Source organism: Garra rufa, chromosome 4 (assembly GCF_049309525.1).
Source record: "Garra rufa chromosome 4, GarRuf1.0, whole genome shotgun sequence".
In the NCBI taxonomy this organism is placed as follows: Eukaryota; Metazoa; Chordata; class Actinopteri; order Cypriniformes; family Cyprinidae; genus Garra; species Garra rufa.
In genome coordinates this window covers 16,983,945-17,010,578 of record NC_133364.1, presented here as the reverse complement: position 1 = coordinate 17,010,578, position 26,634 = coordinate 16,983,945, and the positions used below count along the sequence as shown (strand labels likewise).

Sequence of the window (26,634 nt, the reverse complement as noted above, 5' to 3'; positions counted from 1 at the left end):
GATCCTCAACCCATTGATCTCCATTGAAGACCACTATATGGAGAGAAATCCTGGAATGTTTTCCTCAAAAACCTTAATGTCTTTTCGAATGAAGACATGAACATCTTGGATGGCATATGGGTGAGTAAAATCAGGAAATTTTCTTTCTGGAGTAAGGTAAACCTTTAAAAGAACATCCATTTGTGTTTTATAGATGAACATACTGTTAGCCTTTTGGATTTAAAACGGCATGAGGTTGAGTAATCTATGATAGGATTTTTATTTTTGGGTGAATTATCTCTTTAAATGTGTGTGTGTGTGTGTGTGTGTGTGTGTGGTTTTTTTTTTTAAATGCATATTTCATTTTCCCCCCACAAAAAACAAAACGCATCAATCCCAAATGCATGCCTGCTGACACCTATTTGATTGAGATTTATTTGAAATACCGCTGTATAGATTTTTAAAAATTAGATTAACAAATTGGCTAATATTTTATTTTCCTTCCTAAAAGTTCAGTCCTCTTGATGTTAGTAAGTGGGCCCGGATCCCTCCATATTATGATTCATAGCTTGTGCCTGAGTGCTAATGAAACGATTAATTCTAACTTGTAATAGAGTTAATGAATCAATGCTGTAATTAGGAACTCCACTTAAGCCAGTTTAGCCTCCAAGGTACCTGGAACAGCATCTCCTCCCAGAAGTGTTCCGAGCCGATCACATTTGCAACCGCTTTGCTTCTCATTAAAAGTAAGACTTTGTTCATAGATCTTTCAATCGGAAGTTTAGTTGCAGTTTTGAACGTTTATACCTGAGACAGCTATTAGGAACCAATAATTCTTTGACATTGTCTTCAATTGCAAAATGAGTCACATGACTCATTAAATAACATGCCTTCTGAATTATAAAATTACAAACTGGACACTCTGCTATCTCTCTGTAAATAAAGCCAAGAACACTTTAAGTAGATAGCCTGTTGGTTTTTTTTGGGCCAGTCATTAGATGCGTTTCCTGTTTTGGAACTAGTGCATCAAAATGTTATTTAAACACATTTTTCTTTTAAAACGTCAGCCCACAATGTGTCCTTTTGTCAAACTGCAAATCTCAGCACTAGCTATGCTTAAAATGGACTCGTAAAATGTGCGGCTGGTCATTGCATTTTTCTCCATGTCTTGACTTTTCTGAGCTGTGAGCTTTCTCGCTTCCACCTCCACATAATTAAGCACATCTAATATGTATCGAAACAGTAGCTCTGAAAAACTGTCAGCTCAAATACGTGTGAAAATTTCTGTGTGTGCCCTCTCGGCCCTTAATAGTGGTGTTACCTGCAGAGATATGCAGAGTCTGTGGGCTGGTGCTGACACTATGAACTGGCTCTACTTACAGAGAGGGGAAAAAGAGACGACCGCCTGCATCGCACATAACCAGACAGCTCCCTGTTAATGAGACGCAGATCTGCTTAATGAGCTCTACCGTGGAGGCTCACACACTTTTTTTCCTCTGTCCATCTATCTATAACTCCCTACATCTCAATCTATCTCATGGAATCTCTCTCCCACGTGTATGTTTTTTTTTTCTTGCTCGCTCATGGTTCCGTGGTATAATGATGACAGAAACTCTTTTGTGATTTTATATAAATATACATCATTCTGTTACATAAATACTCCCATAATGCATATGTCGTACCCAGTAGTTCTCATCCCACCCCCTCTGAAACTAGCAAAACTTGCTTGCTAAAACTTTTCCCCTTTATATTTATTTATTCATTACTTCATTGATTTTTTTATTAAGATATTTATTTAAAAACTTCTGTAAAGAAAATTCATTGTCTCTTCTTTCAGTTTTCACTTGCTGAATTATACACTCTAAAAGCACTAGGCTGAAAACAACCCAATTTGGGGCCTTTTTAACGCAAGGGCTGGGTAAATAGAGGATAGAACGCTTTGGTTTAACTTTACCGAGTGAATTATGATGATTATTTCACCCAGCATAATGGGTTAGTTTGACCCAGCATAATGGGTTAGTTTGACCCATCATAATGGTTTGATGCATTTGTACTATACTAGCTTTTTTTTTTTTTTACTTCATACATAAATTAATGTTTACAGATTTGACCCAGGAGCTGGATAACGTAGAAACTACCCAAACATTGTGTTGTTACGTCTGACTCGGGGGCTGGGTAAAACAAAATCTACCCAAATAATGAGTTGTTAAGTCTGACCTGGGACAAACCAAACATTGGATTGTTACGACTGACCCAGGTGCTGGGTAACACAAAAACTACCCAAACAATGGGTTGTTACGTCTGACCTGGGACAACCCAAACAGTGGGTTGTTATGTCTGGCCCAGGTGTTGGGTAACACAAAAACTACCCACACAATGGGTTATGTCTGATATAGAAGCTGGGTAACACAAAAACTACCCAAATAATGAGTTGTTAAGTCTGACCCAGGACAACCCAAACAGTGGGTTGTTACTTCTGACCTAGGTGCTGGGTAACACAACACTGCCCCAAACAATGGTTTGTTACGTCTGACCTGGGAGATGGGTAACACAAAAACTGCTCAAATAATGGGTTGTTATTTTTGACACAGGTGCTGGGTAACACAAAGCTACCCAAAAAATGGTAACAACCCTGGACAACCCAAGCAATGGGTTGTTACATCTGACCCTAGAGCTGGGTAACACAAATACTACCCAAACAATATCTCACCCAGCTGCTGGGTACTCACAAAAACTACCCAAACAATGGGTTGTTACGTCTGACCTGGGACAACCCAAACAGTGGGTTGTTATGTCTGGCCCAGGTGTTGGGTAACACAAAAACTACCCACACAATGGGTTATGTCTGATATAGAAGCTGGGTAACACAAAAACTACCCAAATAATGAGTTGTTAAGTCTGACCCAGGACAACCCAAACAGTGGGTTGTTACTTCTGACCTAGGTGCTGGGTAACACAACACTGCCCCAAACAATGGTTTGTTACGTCTGACCTGGGAGATGGGTAACACAAAAACTGCTCAAATAATGGGTTGTTATTTTTGACACAGGTGCTGGGTAACACAAAGCTACCCAAAAAATGGTAACAACCCTGGACAACCCAAGCAATGGGTTATTACATCTGACCCTAGAGCTGGGTAACACAAATACTACCCAAACAATATCTCACCCAGCTGCTGGGTACTCACAAAAACTACCCAAACAATGGGCTGTTATGTCTGACTCAGGAGCTGGGTAACACAAAATCTGCCCAAACACTGGGTTGTTACGTCTGACCCAGAAGCTGGGTTACACAAAATCTACCCAAATAATGAGTTGTTTAGTCTAACCAGGGACAACCCAAACAGTGGGTTGTTACGTCTGACCCAAGTGCTGTTTAACACAAAAACTTCCCACACAATGGGTTGTTATATCTGACCCAGAAGCTGGGTAACACAAAAACTACCCAAAAAAATTGGTTGTTACATCTGACCCAGGTGCTGGGTAACAGAAAAACAATGGTTGTTATATTTGACCCTGGTGCTGGGTAACACAACACTGCCCCAAACAATGGGTTGGTATATCTGACCCAGGAGCTGGGTAATACAGAATCTACCCAAAAAACGGGTTGTTACGTCTGACCCAGGACAACCCAAACAGTGGGTTGTTACGTCTGACCCGGGAGCTGAGTAACACAAAAACTGCCCAAACAATGGGTTGTTACATCTGACCCAGGTGCTGGGTAACAGAAAAGCTATCCAAAAAATGGGTTGTTACATCTGACCCAGGACAACCCAAACAATGGGTTGTTATGTCTGACCCAGGAGCTGGGTAATACAGAATCTACCCAAAAAACGGGTTGTTACGTCTGACCCAGGACAACCCAAACAGTGGGTTGTTACGTCTGACCCGGGAGCTGAGTAACACAAAAACTGCCCAAACAATGGGTTGTTACATCTGACCCAGGTGCTGGGTAACAGAAAAGCTATCCAAAAAATGGGTTGTTACATCTGACCCAGGACAACCCAAACAATGGGTTGTTATGTCTGACCCAGGAGCTGGGTAATACAGAATCTACCCAAAAAACGGGTTGTTACGTCTGACCCAGGACAACCCAAACAGTGGGTTGTTACGTCTGACCCGGGAGCTGGGTAACACAAAAACTGCCCAAACAATGGGTTGTTACATCTGACCCAGGTGCTGGGTAACAGAAAAGCTATCCAAAAAATGGGTTGTTACATCTGACCCAGGACAACCCAAACAATGGGTTGTTATGTCTGAACCAGGTGCTGGGTAACACAACACTGCCCAAACAATGGATTGTTACGTCTGACCCGGGAGCTGGGTAACACAAAAACTGCCCAAACAATGGGTTGTTACATCTGACCCAGGGGCTGGATAACACAAAAACTACCCAAACAATTGGTTGTTCATCTGACCCTAGAGCTGGGTAAAACAAACACTACCCAAACAATATCTGACTCAGCTGCTGGGTAACACAAAAACTTCCCAAACAGTGGGTTGTAACGTCTGACACAGGAGCTGGGTAACAAAAACTACCCAAACAATGAGTTGTTACTTTGACCTAGGAGCTTGGTAACACAAAAAATACCCAAACAATGGGTTGTTGTGTCTGACCCAGGAGCTTAGTAACACAAAATCTACCCAAATATTGAGTTGTTACATCTGACCCAGGTGCTGGGTAACACAGTTATGGCATAGCTGACCCAATCCTGTTTGTCACAAGACAGATCACAGTCTAAGAAATAATAAAAAAAATAGACAGAATGTACAGTTTCTGCATTTTGTAGAACAGAATAGTTGTCCCAAAAATAGAAATTGGTATAATTTATTCACTCTCATGTCATTTAGCTGCCTTTCTTCATTGAAATGAATTACCAAACAATGCTTACTTAAACTTTGTAGCTATTAAAAATGACCATAGCAGAACAAGCATCAAGTAAACTTTCGGTGACTCACACCTTAAAATTTGTGTCTTTGTCATAGCTCTTCTAGCCATAAGAGCCTCAGCTCATCTTCTAAGGTCAAAGGCTATGACCTTAATGAGAGACATTGATTATGTGTGCCCACGAGTGGAGTATTAAGAGACGCTGTGGATGATCAAGTCCATTGCTAAATCACGGCAGAGTCTCTGCGCGTGGTGATTAGATGGTGGTCAAGGTTGATCCTCCTACACGTTCTCAGCGTCCCATGAATATTCATACGCAGGGCCCACACACCGTTTTCCATTACGCTCTAATTACCTGCACACAAATCCTTCTTTGTCTCCGCCATACATAAACACACTTTTCTTGCCGTTACATATTAAGTATCTCCTTGAAGATCATCACCAAGTTCGGAGAGCAAAGAAGAGGTACGCTCTCGCTGCATGTGATGCGCCGTAATGAAATTATCTTTTAGCCCCATTTGCATGTTGTTTCACGAAAACTTCCTTGAGATCCGAGAAGATGGAAGTGTAGGCTGAGGACAAGAAAGATCACCTTGTTTGATATTCCCAGGAGTCTTTTTATGTGTGTAGAAAGATGTTTAAGTTGGATCGTGAGGAACGTGTAATGGTTTAGATTAGCCCCGCCTTCTCCTCTTCTTCTCAGGTCTGGAGATTAATGAAATGTCTTATGAGACACGCAATTTGTCTCTGTCTGTTATCTCTCTCCCGACTGCCCAGAAGCTACTTTTTAAAATATCTGCGGAGAATGAAGGAGGGAGTAAAAGAGAGAGAAATATCTAAAGATGATGAGTTTTTCATCTTTAAGCATTACTCTTCTCACTCAGGATTGACACGGGTACCCAGACGGTTAATGCCGTTCTGGAGTTCTCGGTGACCTCCTGCGAAAACCCCCTGAAGACTCGCAGATGGTTTTTTAACATACGAGCTGGTTATCCTTTGAATCCACAGAAATCCTTTCTTAGTCATTTTTAAATATTAAAGCCCATTTTAAATTAATGAATTATGGGAACCTAGAGCGTGAGTGAATGTGTGACACTGAAGAAAAGTCGTTAGCCTGGAGAAGGAAAAAAAAAACAAGTGTGTAAGGACCAGTTTTTTTTTTTTTTGGAGGTTTGGCTGATAACACTAAGTCTGATTTTTGAGCACATATTTTTGCATGTTTTACATTTACAGTGCCTTGTGAAATTATTCATATCCCTTCATTTTTTTCACATTTTGTTATGTTGCTGCATATGTTAAACTACTTTAAATTACTTTTTTCCCACATCAATCTACACTCCCTACTCCATAATGGCAAAGCAAAAAATAGGTTTTTAACATTTGTGCAAATTTATTAAAAATAAAAAACTGAAAAGATCCCGTTGCATAAGTATTCATACCCTTTTCTGGGACGCTCGAAATTTAGCTCAGGAGCATTCATATTGCTTCTAGATGTTACTACACTTCGAGTGGAGTTAAACTGTGGCAAATGCATCTGAATGAGTATGATTTAGAAAGGCACACACCTCTCAGAAAAGTTCTAACAGCTGAAAATGCATATCAGAGCAAAAACCAAGTCCTGAGGTCAAGATAACTGTCTGTAGAGCTCAGTGACAGACTTGCGTTAAGGCAATGATCTATGGAAGGGTTCAGGAAAAAATCTGCTGCATTGAAGGTTCACAGAAGCATTGTCCATAATGGAAGACGATCGGAACAACTAGGACTCTAGAAAATGTCTGCCAGCCCCCATCCAAGCTGACAGAGCTTGAGAGGTGAAAAGGTGAGGCAAAGAATGGCAGATAATTGCCAAATGCAGATGTGCAAAGCTTGTCACATCATACCCAAAAAGACTTGAGGCTGTAAAGGTGCTTCAACTATGTACTGAGTTAAGGGTATGAATACTTATGCAATATACTTATTTCAGTGTTTTATTTTTAGTAAATTTGTAAAATTTGCAAATCTGGTTTTTGCTTTGTCATTATTATGGTGTATGGAGTGTAAATTGATGTGGAGAAAAACTAATTTAAAGCAGTTTAACATAATGCTGCAACAAAACAAAATGTGAAAAAAATGAAGGGGTATGAATACCACAAAACCAGTCATAAGGGTCAATTTTTTAAATTGAGATGTATACATCTTCTAAAAGCTAAATAAATAAGCTTTCCATTGGCATTTGGTCTGTTAGGATAGGACAATATTTGCCCGAGATACAACTATTTGAAAATCTGGAATCTAAATATTTGAGAAAATCACCTTTAAAGATACATATAAATATTGATATATTTAGGGTAGGATATGTACAAAATATCTTCATGAAACATGATCTTTACTTACTTTACTTATAATTCTAATAATATAAAAAGAAATGCATTATTATATTGCATTTTTATGAATTATTTAATTTATTCGTTCATTCATTTATTTGAAATGTAATTACTAAGTGACCTTAGAGTAAGTCTTTGATGGAATTTTTACATATGAACTTTTTTCTAATAATGATAATACTATTATTATTATTGTTATTGACATCATTAATTATATTTACTAATTGTAATTATGCGCACAGTCCACTGCATTACAGCTTTGATAAAATATAATATTTATATTTAATATATTTATAACATATATTTAATTTACTTATATTTACTATATTTAATTTATATTTCAGATTGTGATTCTGTCATATAACAATATAATTCAATTAAACAATATATTATAATATATGCATTATCATATTGCATTTATTTATTTATGTATTAAGTTATTTGTGTATTTATTTATTCGAAATGTAATTACTAAGTGACCTTTTGTGAATTTTTTACATGTAACGTTTTTATTTTTGCACAAAAAATATGCAAATTGTTATAATGATAATACTATTATTATTATTGACATAATTATATTTACTATATATATATATATATCAATCCATATTTTGATATAAATGCTGGTAACTGAAACTCTCCTACTTAAGTTTATTACTGAAATACACATCTACATTAATAATAGGGTGCACACAGTTATTAATTTTAAACAACTTTTAGTTTAAATGAACACTGTAACAAGAAGTCATAAATATGTGCATCCATTGTACACCATGTAAACAAACTGCAAAATGCACATTACTGTAAAAAAAATAAAAAGACTGTAAATGTGCAACAGTGAAATCTATTAAGAACTTCAAACATGTTTAAGAAATAAATCATTTTTCTAAATTCAAAACGTTCAAAACAGGCCCATCATAATACAAAACATTCTAACTGTCCATAAAACTAACAGTTCTTAACTACAGCCTAATCATTTTTGATCACCAGATTTTTCTTCAAAAAAAGCAGCTGATGGTGACACCTTCAGGACGAGAGGTGAATATTCATATCCTCTTACGTGAAGCTGAAGCACGCGCATTAAGAATCGATTCGGGGATTTCTCGAATCGATATCGTTGCGTTAAATTGAAGATCGATTAAAATCGGAGAATCGAAATTTTTTACCCAGCCCTATATATATATATACACTATTATATCATAACATCATTTCTTTGTTTATTTAATTTAATTACTATTTTGTTGATTTTTGTTTTGCTTTCTTGTTTTGTCTTTTGTTTTGAGTTTTATTTTTTATTTTAGTTTTTGTTTTGTTTATAGTCTTTATTTTGTGTTGCTATTTGTTTTTTGTTGTTTTATTTGAATTATTATTATTTTATTTTTTTTAGTCTTTTATCTGTTGCTTTTTGTTTTGTTTCATTTTGTAGAGTTTTGTTTTAGTTTTGTTTAGTGACCTTACAGTAAGTCTATGGTGGAATTTTTACATGTAAACCTTCTTTTTTTTTTTTTTTTGAATGAGACTAACATTGTTTGAACTCAGCTCATCAACATTGCAAATTTTTCATCAGCATCCTGGTCATTTTCTGCATAAACAGTGTGCAGTGATGATCCTTTGTGTTGTGGAAGAAGTGCAGGCCAAGACATCCATTGTGAAAGGCAAACCGTTACTTACAAAAATAAGATCGCCCTGTTTTAGATGTGTTAACCGTGAAGGATGTCCCTTATCACACCATATCTTTAATTTGATGCTATCTGGTGGGTTTGAGGTTTAGACAGCACCTGTCTGCTTGTATCCAGTACACTAGCCTGCTGTTTGATAAATGCTGTGCCAGGGTTCGCAATTAATTTCGGTTTCCTCTTCGGCATTGTCACGGCAACAGGAGGATTTCTCATTAGTCTTCAAGAAGGTTGGTATAAGTGATAACTTTTAGTGTTTCTCCCCCAACAGGTTTCTTCTCTCGGCTTTACAGTCTCAAATTGTTTCTAAAATGAATAAATGAACACAACTAAACCATATGGCACCCATAGTGACTGCTCCTTCTGGCGGCTGCTTCTAAAGCATCACTTTCAACTACTGACAGCTACTGTGTCTTCCTTTCATATGTTGAGTATTCATGCATATAAGAGTCGTTAACAATGTTTTCAGTGTTTTAAAACCTCTATACTGTATGTGCGATGAAAACATCTCTGAGTCTCACTTACAGCAAGTTGCAAAAATCATTTTATTTGTATTGTCTTTAATTCAAGTGGACTACTGACTTGTAGAAAGAACACACTTGCCTGTGATTTGACTTATTTGTTTAGTTTATAGTTTTGTTTTAGTTTCTTTTTTAGTGTTTTGTTTTTAGCCTTTGTGTTGCTTTTTAGTTTTATTTTAGTTTTGGGTTTTAGTTTATTTTTTGTTTTGTTTTGTCTTGTGTTGCAATTTGTTTTGTCTTGTTTTGTTTTTTGTTGTTTTATATTGTTGAATTTTGTTTTGTTTTAGTTTTGTTGTGTTTTTAGTCATTGTTTTGTGTTGCTTTTAGTTTTAAGTTTTGTTTTTGTTTTAGTTTTGTTTCGTTTTAGTTTAGTTTTTTCTTTTTAGTCAGTTTTTTTAGTTTCTATTTTGTGTTTTTTGTTTTAGTTTAGTTTAGTTTTATTGTTTTTTGTTTGTTTTTAAATTTAGTTTTTAGTTTTTTTTGTTGCTTTTTAAAATTTTGTTTGGTGTTTTGTGTTAGTTTTGTTTTTTGTTTAGTTTTTAGTCTTTTTTGTTTTAGTTTCATTTTTAGTTTAGTTTTTAGTCTTTTTTGTTTAAGTTTCATTTTTTGTTTTGTTTTTAGTCTTTTTTGTTTTGGTTTCTTTTTTGTTTTGTGTTGCTTTTTGTTGTGTTTTACTTTTTGTTGAGTTTTGTGTTTTGTTTTAGTTTTGTTTGTTGTTAGTCGTTGTTTTGTGTTGTTTTTTTTATTTTGTTTGTGCTGTTTTGTTTGTATTTAGTTTTATGTTTGTTGTGTTTTTAGTCTGTTTTTTGTTGCTTTTTGTTTTGTTGAGTTTTGTTTCAGGTTTGAGTTTTGTTTCGTTTTAGTTTAGTTTTTCTCTTTAGTCTTTTATTTTGTTTCTTTTTTGTTTTGTGTTTCTTGTGTATTTTGTTGTTAGATTTAGTTTTTTGTTTTGTTTTATTTAGTTGATATTTGTGTTTTTTGTTTTGTCTTGTTTTGAGTTTGGTTTTAGTTTTAGTTTTGTTTTGTTTTTAGTCTTTTTGTTGCTTTTTTAATTTTGTTTTGCATTTTGTTTTGTTTTCATTTGAGTCTTTTTTGTATTAGTTTCTTTTTTTAGTTTTGTTAATTTTTTTTTTTTTTTTTTTTTTTTATTGGGTTTTGTTTCAGTTAAATTGTTAGTTGTTTTTTGTTGTTAGTCTATTTTCTATCTGTTTTGTTTTTACTCTGGATTGGAGACTATTAAACATCACTGTTCTCTAAGAAGAAATATTTTTGGAATCTGTTACATAACAAATTGTGAATACAATACTTAAAGTGCTCATCTGTTTACTGTGGGGAGAGATAGTTTGCCGAAAAGTTGTGTATTTAATTATTTAATTTTTGCTAAATGATCCAGCCCTTGCCAAGTTAGTGGATAGAGAATAAATTATTTATTTCAAAAGTGCATAATGTTAAAGTTAAAATGATCTTTTGATTTAAGTAAAACCTCTTATACTTCCTTTTAGGCTTTGCCATCAAAGACTCAACTTGCATTTGTGACAGGATCTGACTTGGATATGTCTGTGAGGAATGATTGCTTTTGTACTTTTATTTATTGATTTATCATTTATATTTTTTTAGACTAAACGTTGGTTGTTTTTCCAAACTACAATCCTGTATCTTCATCTGCAACGCTTGGACTTCCTGTCATGCAGTAGCTCCAGGCTTCTGCGGTGCTGCAGTACTGCTGCTTTTTTTTTTCAACTGGTGGCTATGAGTTTGTCTGTTTTATATCTCCACTGTGCTTTCACGGACAATTAGCCATCTAGATAAAGAACAGGATACACACTGACATGTTTGACTGTGGCGGTGTTGATATCAACACTAAGTTTTAAAAAGAGTATTTTTGAAGTGTGTGTTTGAAAGTGTTTTTTATAGTCATTTTCAGTGCATAGGCGTATAGGACCCCTGTCCCCCATATTTCGGTTTCTCTCGCTTTGCCTCATAACGCAGAGATGTCCTGAGGGCTCAAAATACCATCCTACCTCACTGTACTCTCTCTCACAAACTTCTTTACAAGCAAGTACAAACTTGCCTCAAAGAATCTTCAAGTGTACAATAAAACATTAAACTTTGATACCCACAGGACATTGCTTTTCTAGGACCTCCTATGAAATGCAACATCAAAATCAAACACTCAGAATAACTATCTGGCATATAGGCAGTAGCTCAGCATCTAATGTGCATGTTTTGTCTTTTGTTTAGTGGATGAGTCTGAACTGAGAAGAAAAATTGCTGAAGAGCTGCAGAAAGGCCTGGAGGAAGAGAGGAGAAAGGCACGAGAGGAACACAACCAATGGTGAATATCCATTAACACATTTACACTGTAACAGTTTATAGTATCTAGCTCTACCTGTCTGAAATTGGTGTGTGGAAACCACACGTCTCTGTTTGGAGAATTTGCCTGCACTTAATGGTTAAGCAGTCAGAAACAAAAGTATATGAAAGAAAGTATATACTTTATATATGCTATTTGTTTTAACACTGTAAATATATAAATAAAAAAAATCAAATTAAATATAAAAAAATAAAGTTAAATAAAAATGTAAAAAAGTATAATAAAATAAAATAATAAAATAAAAAGTGTAATTAAAGTATATACTTTATACAATCAAATAAAAATTAAAATATAAACAAATAAACAAACAAATAAATGAATGAATGAATAAATAAAGCATATAGTTTATATATGCTATTTGTTTTAACTCTGTAAATATAAAACAATACAAAAAATAAAATATATAATAAATAAATACATTTGTTTAATAAATAAATAAATAAAGTATATACTTTATAAAACAAAATAATAAAAAGAAACAAATAAACAAACAAGCAAACAAACATAAATAAACAAATGCAGTATACATTTTATATATGCAGTTTGTTTTAACACTGTAAATAAAAAAATTAGATTACAAAATATTAAAAAATAAAATTAAATATTATGAAACTTTAATTAAAAAAAATTAATAAAATAAAATTAAATAAATACATAAAGTATATACTTTATATATGCTATTTGTTTTAACACTTTAAATATAAAATATAAATTAAATATAAAAAATAGTTAAAAATGTAAGAATAAATTATAATAAAATAAAAATACTAAAGTCTGTAAATAAAGTATATACTTTATGAAATCAAATTAATATTAAAATATAAATAAATAAACAAACAAACAAATAAATGAATGAATACATAAAGCGTATAGTTTATATATGCTATTTGTTTTAACTCTGTAAATATAAAACATTTAATAAAAAATATTAAAATAAATAAATAAAATAAAATATATAATAAATAAATAAATGTATTTAATAAATAAATAAATGTATTAAATAAATAAAGTATATACAAAATAATAAAAGATAAACAAGCAAGCAAACAAACACACAAATAAACAAACAAATACAGTATAAATTTTATATATGCAGTTTGTTTTAACACTGTAAATATTAAAAAAATACAATTAGATTACAAAATATTACAAAATAAAATTAAATATGAAACTTTAATTAAATAAAAAATAAAAATATAATAAAATAAAAATAAATAAATAAAGTATATACTTCATATATGCTATTTGTTTTAACACTGTGGACAGGTACTTCTGACATATACATTCAGAAGTAAATTCAATAAAACTTTGTCTTTATTCAATAAAACCTCATACTCTATTCTTTGTTTTAGAAAAGGGCATCGAAAGACTTGACTTAGATTGTGACAAAAGAGTTGACTTGGTCTATTAGGAAAGATTGATTAACTGATTGATTGATTTTAACACAAGTGCTTCTGAAAAAAAAAAAGATAGAAAGAAACATGAAATGTGACATGAACTACTTAAATATCTACATGGAACGATGGGCTGAATATTATTAGCATATACATTGCAAGCAAATTTCAGCATTATTCTGAATACCACTTCAGATTATTAAACACAATCCTTACAAGCAACATGTTCCAGCTAAACAAAACTTGAAAATAAAGTGCAGAAAATAAATTGAAATCTTGGTCTTTCATGGCTTAACATAAGTTTTTTTTCCATTAGTTTTTATTTTATTTTATTTGCATAGGGTAAAACCTGTCTTCCACATTTAAATGAATGTTCAAATAAAACCCGTGCCATGGCTTTGGTCAAGTTTACGAGCTGAGGTACAAACTCTTGTTTAATTCAGTACAAGACAGAGACGCTGTGTGCCTTAATGAGAATTTGGTCTCATCAGCAGTCAAACTGGGACACAGACCTGTCTGTGCTTTGTCTTGATCCATTTTCCTCCTTTCCTGAGCACATCACGCTCACTTTTTTTCGTATTTCTTTCTTTTTTTGTGAAAAAGCAATTAATCATGCATGAAAGCGAGGGAGCAGGAGTCAGGGTGGAGTTAATTTCTTCATATGTGATGATCTATTAGCTTCGTATTCCTTCCATTTTTGTCCTGTTCCCTGTCTGCGAATACTGAAGGTGGCTGTACTGTGACAATCATTTGGCCTTTAAAATCTCTACATCATGTACAGTCCAAACCTTTTAGTTGCGCCAGCACACTTTACTCATATAAAGCGCAAGTTCCTTAAGTACTCACTCTATTTTATTCATCTAAAGCTTGTGATGGATGTGTCAGCGTCCTTGTCAACCCGGGCACCTCTTGTACTGTTATTCTCAACAAGGCCAACACACTGACCTGCAGAAATGGCTATTGACAGGAAGTTTATTTTCTGTCGGCTATAAAAGTAAATTTAAGGGCAGGGTGTGTTGTTTTACAGCATTGTTGTTGAGGCAACTGAGGCAAAGTGCTCCATCCCATCGCCCCGGCAACGCCATTAAGGGAAAGTAGGGGCTTTATTGACCATGATGTCATGCTTGGAAAGACAGAATCAATATTGTCCTTAATGTTGTCTTCCATTTAGCTTTCCTCAACTCCCATTTCTTCTTTCATTCCTTTTCTGTCTTCCCAAGAATGTGCTGTGTTTTAAAAGTGCCCTTTTGAGATCGCAGGATTGAATTGAGTGAAATTAGCCTCTGGCTTTGGGTTTGAAGACCTTAGAGTGGCAGTCTCCAACCTCACCTTCAGGTCGACCATTGTTTGTATGCTTTTTTCATTGTTTTATTTCTCTCATTCCCAGTTTAATCAGATAAACAGTTCAGGTGAACAGTTAGTTAACTAATCTGCTGTCCTCTGTTTGTTTGGTTTTGTTGTTTTACATTTTGTTTTGCTTTGCATTGCTTTTTGCCTTTTTTGTTTTGTATTGTTTGTAGGTTTTAATTTATTTATGTTGTTTATTTTATTTGTTTTTATTTTGCTTTTGTGTTTTATTGTTTATTTATTTTTTTATTTTAATTTATTATCATTTACTTATTTTTCTAATTTTTTTTTCTAATTGAATTTAATTGTATTGCATTGTATTTTTTTTGCAGGGCTGTCAGTCGATTAAAAATTTGTTAATTACGTGGTTTTTTGATTAATTAATCGAATTCATCGCAAAATAAATTTGACTAAAAATACCCACAAAAGGTTATTTAAAGCTATTTTGTGTTAAATGAGAAAGTATCGAGTAGACATTACAAATTGTTGCTTTAGAAAGAAATATTTTAAAAACATTTTGTTTTTACAGTTTGTTTTGCTTTGCATTGTTTTTTGCCTTTTTTGTTTTGTATTGTTTGTTTTCCTTTTTTTTTTTTTTTTTTTTTTTACATTTTTTACATTTACATTGTTTTTGCTTTGCTTTGTTTTCTTTTGCCTCTTTATTTCGTTTTTACAGTTTGTTTTGCTTTGCATTGTTTTTTGCCGTTTTTGTTTCGTATTGTTTTATGTTTTAATTTTCTTTTTCATTTTTTACATTTACATTGTTTATTTAATTTAGTTTTTATTTTACTTTTGTGTTTTATTGTTTATTTACATTTTTATTTTAATGTTTAATTTATTTTCATTTACTTAATTTTTACATTTTTTGTTTTAATTTAATTGTATTGCATTGTAGTTTTTTGCAGGGCTGTCAGTCGATTAAAATTAGTTAATTAATCACATGATTTTTTGATTAATTAATCGAATTCATCGCAAAACAAAATACCCACAAAAGGTTATTTAAAGGTATTTTTGTGTTAAATGAGAAAGTATCAAGTAGACATTACAAATTGTTGCTTTAGAAAGAAATATTTTATTTGATTCAACATAAATTTAATAACACATAAACATTTAGGCTGCAACGGCTTAACGTAAACCATGGAACATAAAAGAAGATCATTTGAGAAACATCTTGGTATTTTTTGTTCATACATTGAAAGTCATTGGTAACCAAATCAGCTTTGTTACCAACGATCTTCAAAATACCTTCTTTTATGTTCAACAAAAGAAATGAGGGTGAGTAAATGATGACAGAATTAATTTTTTGGGGGTGAACTATTCCTTTAATCCCTTTAATGTTTTTATTATTATGGTTCACATGATTAGTTCAAAACGCGGATTCATTCAGCAACTAAACACTATGTTACTCTGAGACGCACAACCATTCTGCTATGGCTTAAAAGGTAATATGTTCTCTGCAAAATTGAGCAAAAACACATATTGTGTTTAAAATATAACACAATATTAACTTCTGATTTACTGAACTGTTGTATAAAATCACATTTAGGCTTGTGATAGATCGGGACAGATTCAGAACTCGTGTCATATTGCTCTTGCTGCCCGTGTGATATGTGATAAATATAAATATGAGACAAAACATATTTGTTACAAGGACATTTTTGCATCAATATCTTGAATTTTAGGGCATAACTGCATTCATGGAGTTGTTACCCTGAATCATATTTGCCAACAGTCAACTATATGAAATATAAGAGGATGTACAGGTGCGTTAACTGTGTTAAAATATTTGAATTGCGTTATTTTTCATAACTAATTGATTAAGTTAACACGTTAAATGACAGCCCTAATTTTTTGTGAAATTTCTCATTTTCACTACAGATTTATTTATTTAAAATTAAATTTACATGGCAGGTGTGCTGCATTTTCACATTTACCATAAGAGCTTAGTTGGCGTATGAATCTAAAATGCCATTTAGAGGAATAGAATTCCTGAGATGAATCCGCTGGTAGATTTGTCAGACCCTGCCAACTTAATTTAGCAGTGACCTTTAATCTAGCTGGCTTCAGGGCAGTGGGCGGTTCATTGAAGACACATATAAGGTTTGACTATATGTTAAGTACACATTCCTCTTCACTTCTTTCACATGTCTTCCTGCTTTATTCATCATACTGCCTTCACAGGGCTTTACGGTTACTTTTCCTATTAGGAGCACAGTCAAAAATTTCTAAAAAATTTCCTTCTCATTGCGAGGTGATATTTGACTCCTTTAAGTGATTTACAGGGGCAATTTCTTTCCTTTTTTTACCTTTGTAATGGCATTTTCCTAATTATTAAAAGTGTCATCTTTTATGGTAAATTCAAGCATTTATATGTGACCCTGGACCACAAAACCAGTCATAAGAGTACATTTTTAGGGCCCGAGCACTACAGTGCGAGGACCCTATTGGAATTGCTCCGTTTATTATTATTCTTCTTCTTCTCCAAAATGAAAAGTCTTTTTGAGGGCCTAAACATGCCCGAAAACTCACGAAACTTTGCACACGCATCAGACCTGGCGAAAATTTACATCTGATATGGTTTTCAAAAGTGGGTGTGGCAAAATGGCTCGATAGCGCCACCTATAAAATTTCAACGGAGTGCGCCTCGAGCTACGTTTCACGTACATGTACGAAACTCGGTACACATATGTAACACACCAATACCTACAAAAAAGTCTCCTGGTGCAACATCCGAAACCCAACAGGAAGTCCGTTATATTGAATTTCCTGTACGATTTTTGTGCAGTTTTTGCCATTTTCAGGCCTCGTACTTTAACGAACTCCTCCTACAGTTTTTATCCGATCATCTTCAAATTTGCTGAGTGTCATCATAAGGCCTTTGCGATGTTAAATTGCGAAGCTTTAGAGTTTTCGTCGATGGGCGTGTCCGTGGCGGCCTGACAAACTTTGATGTTTCGCCATGAAAAAGGAAGTTGCTATAACTCAGGCATACGATGTCCGATCTGCCTCAAACTTCACATGTTTGATGACAGTCTGGTCCTGAACACATGTCAGTGCCCAAATTCAGTTATAGTCATAGCGCCACCTGCTGACAACAGGAAATGACATGTTTAACACTGTTACGGACTCTTAGCAACATATTGAAAAGCGTTAACAAGTCGTAAATAGGCTAGCAACATGCTACAAACATGCTAAAACATGCTAGCAACACTTAGCTAAGAGCTAAAGCATGCTATTAATAAAAATACAAAAGGAAATTGCTGTAACTCATGTATATACTGTTGAATCTGACCCAAACTTAATATTCAACATGCTACAAAAATAATAAAGCATGCTAGCAACACTTAGCTAATATGCTAAAGCATGCTAATAATACAATAAAACAGGAAGTTACTCTAACTCAGGCATACCATGTCCAATCAGCCCCAAACTTAACACGTTTGATAAGAATCCTGGCCTAAACACACGCCCATGCCTGTATTCAGTTATAGTCATAGCGCCACCAGCTGGTAACAGGAAGCCATATGTTTAATACTGTTGTGGATGACTAGCAACATTTAAAAAAAATCAACAACTGTTAAAAAGGGTAGAAACATGCTAGAAACATGCTATGACATGTTAGCAACATTTAGCTAAGTGCTAAAGCCTGCTCTTAATGCAATGAAACAGAAAGTTACTGTAACTCAGGTATGCAATGTCCAATCAGCCCCAAACTTCACATGTTTGATAACAGTCGTGACCTGAAGATGTTAGTGATGGGTCGTTTTTGAACGATTCGTTCATTTTGAACGAATCTTTAATGTGACTCGGGAAGAACGAGTCGTCTCGGGAGTGATTCGTTCAGTCGCGCATGCGCAATTGCGCAACTATGAACGAACGACTCAAACCCGAAAGACTCGAGAGATGAACTAATCAATTCTGTTTCCGGCTCCAGCAGCATAGGTTAAGCGTATGGGGCTGTCATGTGATGAACGAACGACTCAAACCCGAAAGACTCGAGAGATGAACGAATCCATTCTCTTTCCGGCTCCAGCAGCATAGGTTAAGCTTATGGGGCTGTCACGTGATGAACAAATGACTCAAACCCGAAAGACTCGAGAGATGAACGAATCCATTCTGTTTCCGGCTCCAGTAGCATAGGTTAAGCGTATGGGGCTGTCACGTGATGAACGAACGACTCAAACCCGAAAGACTCGAGAGATGAACTAATCAATTCTATTTCCGGCTCAGATCGCGTTAGTTAAGTTAATATGGGGCTGTCACGTGTTGAACGAACGACTCAAACCCGGACAGATAGAGGTGAGGGAGTTAATCATAGACTGAAGACCCAGGTAAAAAATGAATTAGTCTCTTATGTTTCTAATAGCATTATAGTTTTGTCTTGTTTGTAGTGTGATCAACGTTTGTATAAGCAGTACATGTGTTATGGAAGTAACACGTAGCTTTTTTATTATATTTTGGTAAAATGAACGGAATGAACGAAATGACTCGAAAAAAGATTCGTTCATTTTGCTGAACGAGACTCAAAGATCCGAGTCGGTAAAATGATCCGAACTTCCCATCACTAGAAGATGTCTACATGCCAATATTCAGTTATAGTTATAGCTCCACCTACTGTCAACAGGAAGTGACATGTTTAACACTGTGACACACTATTAGCAACACACTAAAAAAGCCATTGAGTGCTAAACTAGTTTAAAACATACTCAAACATGCTAGCAACACTTACTTAGTGCTAAAGCATGTTGTTAAAGACATAAAACAGGAAGTTACTGTAACTCAGGCATGCAATGTCCAATCAGCCCCAAACTTCACATGTTTGATAAGACTCTTGGCCTGAAGATATATACATGCCCATATTCAGTTATAGTCACAGCGCCACCTGCTGACAACAGGAAGTGATGTTTAATGGTGTTACGGACTCCTAGCAACATATTAAAAAGCTTTAGCGAGTTTTAAATAGGCTAGCATCATGCTAGAATCATGTTAAAACAGGGGTTTTCAAACCTGTCCTGGAGCCTCCCCTGTCCTGCACATTTTGTATGTCTCCCTTATTAGGCACACCCAATTCAGGTCTTGCAGTCTCTACTAATGAGCTGATGATTTGAATCAGGTGTATTAGATGAGAGAGACAAGCAAAATGTGCAGGGCAAGGGAGGCTCCAGGACAGGTTTGAAAACCCCTGTGTTAAAACATGCTAGCAACACTTAGCTAAGAGCTAAAGCATGATATTAATACAAAGAAAAATAAGTGTAACTCATGCATACAATGTCCAATCTGACCCAAGCTTAATATGTTTGATAAGAGTGCTGGTCTGAACACAAGCCAATGCCCATATTCAGTTATAGTCATAGTGCCACCTGCTGGCAACAGGAAGTCACATGTTTAATACTGTTGTGGATGCCAAGCAACATTTTAAAAATATCAACAAGTGTTAAATAGGGTAGCAACATGCTAGAAACATGTTAGCAACATTTAGCTAAGTGCTAAAGCATACTCTTAATGCAATGAAACAGGAAGTTACTGTAACTCAGGCATGCAATGTCCAATCAGCCCCAAACTTAATATGTTTGATAAGAGTCCTGGCCTGAATACATTTACATGCCAGTATTTAGTTATAGTCATAGCGCCACCAGCTGGCAACAGCAAATTACTTGTTTTACACTAACTTAAGCATGCAATGTACAATTTGCACCAAACTTGACATGTTTGCCAATAGTCCTGGCCTGAAGACATCTAAAAGCCAATATTTCGTAATAGTGCCACCTGTTGGCAGCAGGATATGTCATGACTTACACTCAAGCATGCCATGTTCAAGCTTCACCAAACTTCATATGTTTCATGAAAGCACTGGCCTGAACACATCTGCATGCCAATATTCAGTTATAGGCATAGTTCCACCAGCTGGCAGTAGGAAGATTGGCACATATCAATGACTTTGACATATTCCTCCTACATTTACTGTGTTAATAGCATAGTGCCCACCATTCGCCACCGATTGGCGGTGAGCCCGAGTGCGAGGGCCCTACCATCGCTGCTTGCAGCTTTAATTGAAATTGAGATTTATAAATCATCTGAAAGCTGAATAAATAAACTTTCCATTGATTGTTTGTTAAGATAGGACAATATTTGGTTGAGATGCAACTATTTGAAAATCTGGAATCTTGAGTGTGCAAAAAAATCAACATGCTGAAAAAAAATCACTACAAATTAAGTCCTTAGCAATGCATAATATTATTTTAAAAATAAGTTTTGATATATTTACAGTAGGAAATGTACTAAATATCTTCATGGAACATGATCTTTACTTAATGTCCTAATGATTTTTAAAGGAAAAAACGATCATTTTGACCCATACAATGTATTTTTGGCTATTGCTGCAAATATACCCCAGCGACTTAAGACTGGTTTTGTGGTCCAGGGTCACATATTTATGAGCTTTTGCAAATTTCTAATTAAAACAAAAGAATAAGAACCAGTAGAATTAGACGAGTAAGTTAACAACCATATGAAATTAGTGACTTATAGGTGTATTTTCAGACATTTAATAAGGTTCAGAGGTGGCATAAGTCCAATTAAATTTGGAGTTTTACGTTGAGATTAATTCTTTAAATGTAAAATGTTAAATATAGAAATATTAAATGATTTACATAACTAAATTATATTTTAAAAATGAAACTAAAACTGCCAGTAGGTGGCAGCAAGTCATTTGATTTTATCACTGAATCATTCATTCAATTGATTTATTCGAACAGCTGATTCATTTAGGAATGAAGCAAATGACAGTCTTTATGAATGGTCAATTGAATCATTGACTCACTAGATTTGTTTAAAAACGCATGTTCATTCATAAACGAAACACCGCTGCGTTTGCTTGGAGATGTGCAGTGACTATTTTTCTATACTATTGGATAGGGTAGGGTCAGTAATGCCCAACATTAATCTTGCAATACCACAGTGCTTGGGTTGTAGAAGATGGTGCTATTTCTAAGGAACCTTTAAACACATGCTTACACACCTCAGTATCTATCTACTAAAACTTATCATTGTATTTCTGAAAGTATAATGGTTGGGAGAGCACATTCACCAGACAGTATCTGTTTTATATTGTTATAAGTGTGCTGCATGATGCAAACTGTATTTTGTTGTGGAGCTATTTGTTTTTGTTTGAGAGTGTAAATATATTCTATTAAGATAAGGTTAAGGATCAGCAAACTACTGTTTTCCAAATTGTTTAGTGGGTGGGTTGCCTGAACCACTGCTGCCGTAGATTGAGCGCAGTGGAGTGAAAAAGAACACAGGGGTCTTGAGTTGTGTCTTTTGAAAGTTAAACTATTTCTTAAGTTATAATGTCTTAAAAATGCAATGCTCCGGGTGCAGGACCCTTAGAAAAACTGCGTCGTGACTCAACAGCCAAATGTGTTTGTCTGTGTGTGAGTGTGTATAGCTGTAGCTGCCGTGCTTTATAGTGGATGAATGTAGAGATTTAACTTTTTCTAAGAGGGTTTCACCTTTCAAAACTGAAAATGAATAAATCTACAGTCGTGGCCAAAAGTTTTGAGAATTACATAAATATTGGAAATTGGAAAAGTTGCTGCTTAAGTTTTTATAATAGCAATTTGCATATACTCCAGAATGTTATGAAGAGTGAGCAGATGAATTGCATAGTCCTTCTTTGCCATGAAAATTAACTTTATCCCAAAAAAAAACTTTCCACTGCAATGTTAAGAATGCTTCAGGGTGTCCAAGAAAGTCCAGTAAGCGCCAGGATCGTCTCCTAAAGAGGATTCAGCTGCGGGATCGGAGTGCCACCAGTGCAGAGCTTGCTCAGGAATGGCAGCAGGCAGGTGTGAGCGCATCTGCACGCACAGTGAGGCCAAGACTTTTGGAAGATGGCCTGGTGTCAAAAAGGGCAGCAAAGAAGCCATTTCTCTCCAAAAAAAACATCAGGGACAGATTGATCTTCTGCAAAAAGTATGGCGAATGGACTGCTGAGGACTGGGGCAAAGTCATATTCTCCGATGAAGCCTCTTACCGATTGTTTGGGGCATCTGGAAAAAGGCTTGTCCGGAGAAGAAAAGGTGAGCGCTACCATCAGTCCTGTGTCATGCCAACAGTAAAGCATCCTGAGACCATTCATGTGTGGGGTTGCTTCTCATCCAAGGGAGTGGGCTCACTCACAATTTTGCCCAAAACATAGCCATGAATAAAGAATGGTACCAAAACACCCTCCAACAGCAACTTCTTCCAACAATCCAACAACAGTTTGGTGAAGAACAATGCATTTTCCAGCATGATGGAGCACCGTGCCATAATGCAAAAATGATAACTAAGTGGCTCGGGGACCAAAACGTTGAAATTTTGGGTCCATGGCCTGGAAACTCCCCAGATCTTAATCCCATTGAGAACTTGTGGTCAATCCTCAAGAGGCGGGTGGACAAACAAAAACCCACTAATTCTGACAAACTCCAGGAAGTGATTATGAAAGAATGGGTTGCTATCAGTCAGGATTTGGCCCAGAAGTTGATTGAGAGCATTCCCAGTTGAATTGCAGAGGTCCTGAAAAAGAAGGTCCAACACTGCAAATACTGACTCTTTGCATAAATGTCATGTAATTGTCAATAAAAGCCTTTGAAACGTATGAAGTGCTTGTAATTATATTTCAGTACATCACAGAAACAACTGAAACAAAGATCTAAAAGCAGTTGAGCAGCAAACTTTGTGAAAACTAATATTTGTCATTTTCAAAACTTTTTGCCACGACTGTAGATTAAATCTAGATGACTTCACTATAACTTTTCGTTCACAATTGCATGTTTATGTGTGTGTGTGTGTGTGTGTGTGTGTGTGTGTGTGGATAAACTGCAGAATTTGGTCTGTGTGTGAGTGTTTCTCCTGCAGAGGCCTGTGTGTATGAGCTCTGTTGCGGTCCTTTCTAATGAGAGATTTGCGGCAGGCACTGGAGCAGAACCGTTCTGCAGATCAAAAGCACAGACTGGGCTTGGATGACCTGCACAATGCTGCATCAGCAGAAAGTTCCTTAGCTCTCATCCACACAGAAACTCGCTGAGGATTACACACAGTCCTCAGGGACACAGACAGAGAGAAGGGGCATCTTAGGGCATGAACCCGTTCTCTCCACCCCTGACCCCACCTCGAACAACAGCCTCTGCTCATTATTTCTTGCTTTATTTATATAGTTTGTTGCTTAGCCTTTTATATATTTTATTAATTGATTTATTTAGCCATTCATTTAGGCATTTAAATATTTTATTTATTTATTTAACCTTTTATTTTAGACATAAATGACCCTGGACCTCAAAACCAGTCATAAGTAGCACGGGTATATCTGTAGCAATAGCCAAAAATACCGTGTGTGGGTCAAAATGATAATTTTCTCTTTTATGCCAAAAATCATTAGGATTTTAAGTAAAGATGATGTTCCATGAAGATATTTTGAAAGATTTCTGCCATAAATATATAAAAACCTCATTTTTTAATAGTAATATGCATTTCTAAGAACTTCAGTTGGACAAGTTTACAGTCGATTTTTCTCAATATTTTGATTTTTTTGTGCACCATCAGATTCCAGATATTCGAATAGTTGTATATTGTCCTATCCTAACAAACCATACATCAATGGAAAGCGTATTTATTCACCTTTTTAGATTATATATAAATCAATTTCAAAAAATTGACCCTTATGACTGGTTTTGTGGTCCAGGGTCACATATATGTATTTATTTAGACATTTATTTACTTAGCTACTTAGCCATCAATTCATTTATTTGGATGTTTATTCATTTAGAAATTTCTTTATTTACCCATTTGTTTTATTTATTTATTCATTTATTTATTGTGCCATTTCTATCATGACAACTCTCAGAAGATTTTTGCATGGTCTTGGCAGAATAGATCTGCTACCCCTTCTGAATTGCTGTTTCTGTTGCTGTTGTAGATTATTTCTGCTGCAAAACAAGTACAGGAACTTGCTACTGCCAATACATACAATGATACAGTGCTGTAAGTATTTAAGACATATGCTGCTGCATAAATATATAAGCCATAGCAGATCTATACAGGTGGAGCTGGGGAGGTGGAGGGTTTCAGCAAAAACTCTAAAAGCTTGTTGCGAAATGCTCTAGTGAATGCAAACCAGACATTTACATGTAAAGCAGCTACCTCATTGGCTGCGTATGCAACATGAACCAATCAGCTTGTGCCAAGTAGTTTAGCGCTGTGAATGTCATCAGTTTGTGTTAACCACCCATCAGCCTGTGCCATTTGGAATTTATTTTAGACATAAATGTATTACATTATTTAGACATTTATTAATTTAGATATTTATATATCTTAATCTTTTTAGCTATTTATATATTTAGCTATTAATTAATTTATTTGGATAACTATTTTGCTTTTTATTAATTTATCTATCACTTATTTTGTTTCTTAGTTAGTTACTAACCTGAGTTTTTTTTTTAATATTCTGGTTTCAATTTTTATATAAAATGAAAGTGAAGGACAGCTGAAATTGTCGAGCTAAAGGACACAAAAGCACCATAAATGCATCATAAAAGTAGTTAATCTAAACTCCAGTGGGCTGTTAAAGGGATAGTTCACCCAAAAATTAAAAATTCTGTCATTACTATTCAATCTCATGTCGTTCCAAACATGTAAGATCTTCGTTCATCTTCCAAACACAAATTAAAATATTTTTGATGAAATCCAAGAGCTTTCTGACCCTGCATAGACAGTAACACAACTACCATGTTCATTGCCCAGCATGGTAGTAAGGACATTGCTTAAATAGATAAATAAATAAATATATAAAATAAATAAGTGACTGTTTTTGTTTTCTTTGCACACAAAATTTATTCTCATAGCTTCATAAAATTATGATTAAACCACAGATGTGACATGGAGTATTTTAATGATGTCCTTACTACCTTTTTGGGCCTTAAATGTGTCAGTTGTGTTGCTGTCTATGAAGGCTCAAAACGCTCTTAGATTTAATCAAAAATGTCTTAATTTGTGTTCCGAAGATAAATGAAGGTCTTACAGGTTTGGAACAACATGAGAATGAGAAATTAATGACAGAATTGTAATTTTGGGGTGAACTCTGCCTTTAGCTCTTGAGTGGTGAACTTTAGAATTAGTTTAGTTTGTAAACAAATCAAATCAATTCCAACTGATCTAATTCTTAAAAAAAAGAGCTGCTTAAAAGACTGAATCGTTAACAAATAAGATCTCATAAACACACTAAAGAGTGCAAGGGCAAAGATTGTCAGTGAACATTTCTCATGTAAAGCTATTGTAATGACGTAAGACGGCCTGAAATATAGTGCATATAGACCACTTTTATGGAGCTTGATAGCCCTCATTCCCTCACATTACTTTGAAAAGACTAGCCAAGATATCCTTCAAAAATTGCCTTCTCGTGTTTCACAGAAGAAAGAAAGTCCTTGCATGAATTTGAGTGCCTGATGATAGAATTTTCATTTTTGGCGGAACTATTGCTTTAATATATGCATATTAATATATGCATTAGTGCATGCATGAGAATACAGACCCACATGTTAAATTCACTCATTGTCACATCCAGCCTGCAGCTTTTGCACACTATCATTTCACAGCTGAAATACAGGCGTATGTTTCTTTTCCCCAGAGGCATGCTTGATGCTTGAGTGTTTGTTTTCATTTCATCCATGTCACTGTGTGACTTAATCACCCTTTGCTTTATTTATTCCTCACCAACTTCAGAATGAGGAGAAGTACTTTATATCTATTGAAAGTGATCTAACAAAAACTGTAACTTCCTGCACTGGAATTCATCAGAATCGGCCGCCGAAGCCCCACTACTGGCCAAGACAAATTATGTAATTAAAGCTACAGGCGCGCAGCTTTGCGTTTATTCGTTATTTGACAATTACAGCATCAGTCTCTTAGTCGTTTCCTAAGGGAACACCCCCCCACACAAGTGAGAACCATAAAGGAACAGCCACATGACCATCAGCCAGGGAGGGGGCGCAGGAGGCTCATGAAATATTCAAACCCTGCATTCTTGCACATTATTTAGCCTCATTAATAATGTAT

General features: G+C 35.0%; 2 protein-coding genes across 2 annotated transcripts in view; one reads left to right on the top strand and one right to left on the bottom strand.

The window, feature by feature from the left end:
- LOC141333750 (MICOS complex subunit MIC19-like) overlaps window positions 1–26,634 on the bottom strand; it is a 636,840-nt gene that overhangs the window by 501,321 nt on the left and 108,885 nt on the right. The window lies entirely within an intron of this gene.
- Window positions 1–26,634, top strand: part of LOC141333334 (uncharacterized) — a 54,652-nt gene that overhangs the window by 6,081 nt on the left and 21,937 nt on the right. Inside the window, exon 3 of the mRNA XM_073838316.1 lies at window positions 11,668–11,761. Coding sequence (XP_073694417.1) covers window positions 11,668–11,761 — 94 coding nt within the window. The remainder of the gene's footprint in view (window positions 1–11,667; window positions 11,762–26,634) is intronic.